Source organism: Silurus aristotelis (assembly GCF_946808225.1).
Source record: "Silurus aristotelis genome assembly, chromosome: 4".
Lineage (NCBI taxonomy): Eukaryota > Metazoa > Chordata > Actinopteri > Siluriformes > Siluridae > Silurus > Silurus aristotelis.
The window spans coordinates 10165694-10172860 of NC_139577.1; the positions used below are offsets into that span (position 1 = coordinate 10165694).

At 37.9% G+C, this 7167-nt stretch overlaps 1 protein-coding gene across 2 annotated transcripts in view; it reads right to left on the reverse strand.

Annotated features, from left to right (window-relative positions):
* etaa1b (ETAA1 activator of ATR kinase b) overlaps positions 1–3752 on the reverse strand; it is a 40855-nt gene extending 37103 nt beyond the window's left edge. Inside the window, exons 1-5 of one of the 2 annotated variants that reach the window (XM_083540002.1) lie at positions 3726–3741; positions 3412–3609; positions 2781–2909; positions 863–930; positions 680–777 (exon numbers count right to left, since the gene is read on the reverse strand). In XM_083540002.1, coding sequence (XP_083396128.1) covers positions 680–777; positions 863–930; positions 2781–2909; positions 3412–3577 — 461 coding nt within the window. In that variant the 5' untranslated portion in view covers positions 3578–3609; positions 3726–3741. Of the gene's footprint in view, positions 1–679; positions 778–862; positions 931–2780; positions 2910–3411 lie in introns of both variants that reach the window. The other variant, XR_014533278.1, reaches the window with a different exon arrangement.
* Between the last annotated feature and the right edge of the window lie 3415 nt (positions 3753–7167).

A 7167-nucleotide genomic window follows, 5' to 3' on the forward strand; every position in this document is an offset into this window, starting at 1 on the left:
CACACACACACACACACACACACACACACACACACACACACACACACACACACACACACACTGCTCAGTATCCATAAGTATATTCCATTAATACGAGAGAGAGAGAGAGAGAGAGAGAGAGAGAGAGAGAGAGAGAGAGAGAGAGAGAGAGAGAGAGAGAGAGCGAGAGAGAGAATCTTTCAAATCAATATTTTGGAAATAATTCTGACAATAGCTCAGCAGGAAGTCTTGACAAAAGAACTGCACTATGAGTCTTGATGCAGCTAAAAATGCAACAACTACCGCTAGTGTTAATCACCATAGTTATTGTGTCTGAATCAACCATTTTCTCTAAAGCTGGTTGATTCAGACACAATAACTATATAGTGAACATTACACACTTTGGTAAAGTTTTATATAAATCATGCACTGCAGATGTAAAATTTTGTACATATTCTAAGAGAAAATATATACAGAGAGGAAATATTTGGAAATTCTCGTTTCTTACATAATTAAAAAATTAATGCATGTTACATGTACTGTATCAATATTGAATCTTAATCGAACTGGATCAGTGCTGAATATAAACTGCATTGGTTCAGGTCTATTGTAGTGTTGTTCTTGTTTAGCTGTATCGTTTGATCGAGGGCATATAATTTCATCTGAAAGGGACAAAATCACATCCCTAGTTTATACTGACCGTGATGAGCAACGCCGAACTCTGGGTTGAATCTCCGGTGTGCAGGGAATAGCAGTATCTCCAATCCACTGAAGCACTGAATCTACAGGCTTCTCATTCTTTGACATAAAAATTTGGTCTTGTATCAATATGGTATACAAAATGGTGGAATTATTTTTTTTATTTCAAAGAGGTACTACTTACATTGGGTGCAATTCTGTTCACAATCTCAGATATCTCCACAACTCTGACACTTTCTCCTGCTGCTTTTCCTGTTATTAATATTCAGAGTACGAGACATTGTGTCCTAGTAAACCTCATACAGCATTAAAACCAACATGGTTAGCATGTAAACAAGCTACTACACAGTTGTTCTGACTGGCATGGCGATTTACCTAAGCTACCTCTGTGCTTGTTGACATGGTTGCTGACTGGCATAAAGGGAGCACATAAAATAAAAACTTAATAAGAATAATATTACATGACGCAGGGGAGATGGTGAAAAACTCCCTGAGATGGCATAATGAAATATCCTGGAGAGGAACCAGATTGCAAAGGGACCATATTCCAACCTGGGTGACACCAAATTGTGCAACTATAATTACTCTCTCTTCTTAAAACTGTGTACTGTATGGACAATATAATTTTCAAATGTGTAAACAGAAAACTTATTATAGTTTTAGCATGATGTCTATTTTGTTATCAACAGTTCACTGACAGAACCTTAAGTGCAAAAATGTATGTGGTATTCTAGTCCTGAGCCTTTTTAGGAAAAACATGCATATAAAATGCTGTCTAAAGTCATCCTCATTGTTTCTAAGTGGTACCATATATAGGTGCAATTCAAACGTACTGACATGACAAGACCCATTTTTTTCTTGCTAGACATCGAAGACATTGGGGTTTGAGATGAAAACATGAATATTAAATAAATGTACAGAATTGAATCTTTTATTTCCTGATTGGATTTACAGTTGGATGTGTTAAAAAAAATGTAGACCATGGCATTCTTAAGCCCTATTCGGACAGGACTAGTTTTCCAAACGACGTTTGCCGATTTCATGTATGGATTAGGAAGGGACTAACATCTCTGTGTTTATTACGGAGGTAGGAGTGTCTGTGTTTTACATGTGCGCGTTTCACAAGACCACATGTCCAGGATGCGTGGATTGCGTATGGTCAAATGACAAAGCAGAAACTTGAAGACTGGCGCGCTCGGGTAAGTACGGTAGTTCACGTTGACCGGAACACACAAGAAAACGCGTTTTGGAAAAAACATTTTCGGCAATCACAGACATTCGCATTCGGATGGGATTAGATTTCTCAGAGGACCGCCAAATTTGCTAAAAAACAGAAGGTAATTTGCTCTGGAATTTTTACAGAGGTCATGCGAGAGAAAGACAGACATGGCAGATTCGGACGGGATTAAAATCACAAAGTACGTCTATGAAACAGAAATTTCTCTAACGACCCCCTGTAAAACTAGTCCCGTCTGAATAGGACTTTAGTTTGATTTTAGTTAGAAACCATCATTTTATGATCAGAAAAATTTAATTGTGTGGCTGATGTGTTTCTTATTTGTCCAGATGTGCCCTAATAGATTGGTTGCTTAAAAGATGAATATCTCTGAATGTCTAGTCATGGTCCGAACTCTGGGGTTCACGTGTGAAGAACCAACGTGAAGACCTGAAAACTGCAAAACCTTTGTCATAGCCAATGCACAATTCAGGATGTCTTAAAAAAGAATAATACCACTGATGTACAAACTTCAACTTTTCTTTCATAATGGGAGTTGAGAGAGTAGTAAAACAGTTCAGAGTACTTTTTGAGTGTCTTCAGAGACCACAAACTTCATATCATCCTGAGTTTTTATTAAAACCACTGATGGTGCGAAACCTTACACTGGTTTTTCAGACAGTGTCTCAGACAGAGTCTGAGCCCTGTTACCCCAATGACAGGAGTTGTTTTGGAATCACATGTGTTCACTAAAGATATATATATATATATTACACAATAAAAACAAATGTAGAGAGATGTTTAGATGAGAAAAATGGATGAAATTACAATATAATCAGAATATGAACTAAAATGGTCTGGTGTAAAAGATTTCTAAGATACACACCATTCCTCAGTGGAGGTGGTGAAGCAGGATCCCAGATGATGTCTTGTAGATTTTCGGCCTCACTCGGGGAATCGGCATTGCTGCAACCATTAAATCTTTTCCATGACCGATGTTTTGGAGTTCCCAAATCTGTTAAAGAAGAGAGAAATTAAACAGTCAAGTGCAAATCAACAAGTTTGCTGCATGTTAGATTGTTACTGTTTTAGACAGTTACTGTGTTTACTGTCTACTCGTGTCATTTTGTCTTTTTTTATTGTTAATTTATGTTGGTCCTGTATAACAATGCTTCTTTCACTTTGTACTGCACTGAGTATGGTTTAAATGATAATAAAGCCTACTTGACTTCTTTTTGTTTTGCTTTTGAAATGCACTGACTGCAATCACGGGCTATATAATACCAGACACGAAAAGACTTTCGAGCCTTTTAAAGCAAAAATAAATAAATTAATAATAATAAAAAAAAGCTCGACGGAATGTTTAAAACATGTCCATAGGTTTTTGGCAAATCAGGTGTGAGACTGACACCTGACACATTCCATTTTTTGATTTTTATTTTTAGATAATTTGGAGTTTAACTGCAGTCATTTAAACACAGAAATAAACACATGTAAAGAAAAAACAATTCGCTTACCTTTCTCGTAATAAAGTGAGGCACTGGTTGATGACGAGTGTGCATGTTTTCGCCCATATCTCTTCTTTTTTTGGACTTTTTTCTGCGAAAACTTCGGATCTCGGTTGCAGATTTCTTTGCTTTCCTCTGCTGTAGGTCGACTATAAATAATATTCTTCTCTGTCATGCTTATTAATTAGAGACTTGCACCATACGGTGCTAATGTTAAGCGTTCAGACTTTGCCTTTATATTTATATTATATAAATATATTATATAAATATATTTAGATTATATTCGTTTTTTAGCTTTGTTGTGATTTTTAACATGTTCTCACCGCGCGGCCATGTTTTTAGCGCGTCGTCTGATTGCATGCCTCTGATTGGTCCGGACCAAGCTCGCGTCTTCTCGCGAGAAAAAACATGACTAGTTATATTTGAACAAAGCTAAAATTTCAATATTTTTTATTTTGTATACAGTAATCATTTGTATCAATTAAATACATTTACACTTGGGCCCAATATAATGGCTAAATAACAGAGATGGAAGTTTTTGAATTACAATTAAGCAAAAATAGTATTAGTATTCAATGCACATGCATCAATTCAATTCAATTCAATTAATTTTTATTTGTATAGCGCTTTTAACAATGAACATTGTCCCAAAGCAGCTTTACACAGATAATGTGGTGATTAAACGTAAATATGTTCTTTGTAAGTATGTTTGTCCCTGATGAGCAACTGTGGCAAGGAAAAACTCCCCGAGATGGCATAAGGAAGAAACCTTGAGAGGAACCAGACTCAAGAGGGAACCCATCCTCATTTGGGTTGCACCAAATGTCCATTTGATGCAGATATACAATGTTGTGGGGTAAAGTGATGATGATCAGAAGCAAACTGTATTCCTGAGTCAGTGTAGCAGACTGTTGACATTAACTACAGTCCAATCCATCCTCAAAGCACCCGTTCTACTCCGGAATTACATGGAACCACCCAAGGTGTTGATGAGAGACCGTCCCAAGCTGCACAGAAGTGTGAAGATCCACGGAGGGAAGAGGGGCAGGAACAGTGGTCACTGGAGACCGAGAGAGAGAGAGAGAGAGAGAGAGAGAGAGAGAGAGAGAGAGAGAGAGAGACAGAAGAGGGTGACGGGAAGAGAAGGATGTGGATTATTAGGTGTCCCTATTGGTGTATGAAAGTTAATGCCACTGTGCAGTTTGGACTCCGGCAAGACTCGCTATGGCAGCATAACTAAAAGGGAGAACCAGAAGGTAACACAGACATGAGGGATCTCTGGGATAAGAGCCGACCCACCACACCACCGTCAACAAACCCGAGTGAACGTGTGAATGTGAGGGGACGACAGCATACAAATATATCAGTTCACCAAACACTCTATATCCATGCTTCCTCCAGATCTGAGCCTTTACCTAAGAAAAATCTACTGATAAAGGCTTGACTAAATAAATACGTTTTCAACCTCGACTTGAACACTGAGACTGTGTCTGAGTCCCGAACACTGGTCGGAAGGCTGTTTCATAACTGTGGGGCTTTATAAGAGAAAGATCTGCCCCTGCTGTATTCTTCATTATTTGAGGAACCAACAGATAGCCAGCACCTTTTGATCTAAGTAGGCGTGGAGGATCATACTGGTACAGAAGTTCACTCAGATACTGCGGTGCGAGACCGTTAAGTGCTTTATACGTCAGTAGTAGTATTTTATAATCAATGCGAGATTTAATTGGGAGCCAGTGTAGACCTATTAAAACAGGGGTGATGTGGTCATATTTCCTAGATCTGGTGAGGACTCTTGCTGCTGCATTCTGAACTAACTGAAGCTTATTTATGCACTTACTCACACACCCAGACAGAAAAGCGTTACAGTAGTCTAATCTAGAAGTAACAAAAGCATAAACTAGTTTTTCTGCATCCTGTACCGACATCATATTTCTAATTTTAGCAATATTTCTAAGGTGAAAGAAGGCGATCCTGGTGATATTATTCACGTGAGACTCAAAGGAAAGACTCGGGTCAATAATAACACCAAGGTCTTTGACCGCCGTACACGCTGAAACAGAAACACCATCCAGAGATGCTACGTAATCGGAAAGTTTACTTCTAGCTGCATGTGGTCCTAGTAAAAGTACTTCCGTCTTATCTGAGTTGAGCAGAAGAAAGTTATTAAGCATCCACTGTCTAATGTCCTTTACACACTTCTCAACATTGTTAAGCTGATCTCGCTCATCTGGTTTTGCTGAAATATACAGCTGTGTGTCATCAGCATAGCAATGGAAGCGAATCCTATCACTTATGGTATTACTATATAGACTATAGCATAACACTATAAAAAAAAAAAACAAGAGTGGAAACTAAAGTACAGTTAACCCCTGATCATTCGCGGTTCGGAAGATTCTTGCTGGCTTGGAAGCTTCGGATTATCATAAAAATTCGCGGGAATCCACAGTGGAACCAAATGTTCAGGAATGTTAGGAATTACATATGTTTTCACTAACAAATTTCATATATATATAAAAAAACAAAAAAAAAACCACAATATTGTATTAAAGTGGCATAATGGCTAAATGAATTCACTAAGGTACTGAGTGAGCTGTGGGCCGTGGGGGTGCGGTTAGAAATTGCAGATTTTCGGAACTCGCAACGTAACCACTGTATTTCTAAGCTTTAGTTTTGCAACACTACTATAGAACTGAAATATTGTGCAACACGGTTTGCAAATGTAAACTTTGTGCAATCTTATACACTTATATAGCCTAAATGTACCTGCCATTTTCCTTAGTGGGCAGGCTTTATACATTCAACCTGTCATTCTCTCTGTTAAAAGTCCTTTCTCAATATGTATTTTTATATGATCCTATGTCCTTAAGTTGTCTTATGTTTTTAAAAAGGCACAAAAATGCAGGGAAAACCCAGGGTCATTTTATGAGGTTAACATCGATGCTTCTGCTAGAGATGATGTATGCAGGCAGTGCAGCTGTGGCTACAGTGAAAGGAGACTTGTTGAATTGTGTTCATTGAGTTTCTTGTTTTAGTAATGACATTAATTTTCTTGTCTGTGTTTTTATAATATTAATAGTTTCAGTAGCCATGAAATCATAATTATGGTATTAAGAGGTGGATTGCTTCAGGCAGGATGCCTCTGAAGACCTAGGGGTGAAATGCACGGTCCAACACTGCTTCCATCCAGTGTTAATGTTAAACTTGTTAGTTAGGTTTTCAGTTAAATTGAAGTCACAGTTGCAAACAGTGAGCTTGTTAGAATAAAACATGCCTCACAGCACTTACCACACCTTGCACTGCACCATGCTCCCTGCGATCCTGCTTAACTGGTCCCACTAACTCCCAGGAAACATGGAAGGCATGACTGAGGACTCTTCTTTGCTCTGGCACATACAGTAGGTGGTAAAATTAACTTCTGCTTGATGTCAGAACAGCTGAATTACTAGCAGTCTTTAAACAAGCTCTAAAGCTGTTCATCTTATGGAATTACTTAGATTGGCTATTAGATCTTAGATTTCTTAAGAAAATAAATAAAAACACAATAAACTTGCTTTCTAACTATATTCTTTCCCAGTAGGGTTTTTAGACTAATAGTATTCTTACTGTGTGTCCTAATGAACCATTTGTAAGTCACTATGGATAAAGGTTTCTGGCAAATGACAAATATAGGTGCCATTTTATAAGTATTGAATTTCATTTATTCTATGTCCTCCTGTCTATTTTGAATTTGTTCTTCCAGAGTAGCCTGGCAATGCTAGTCTT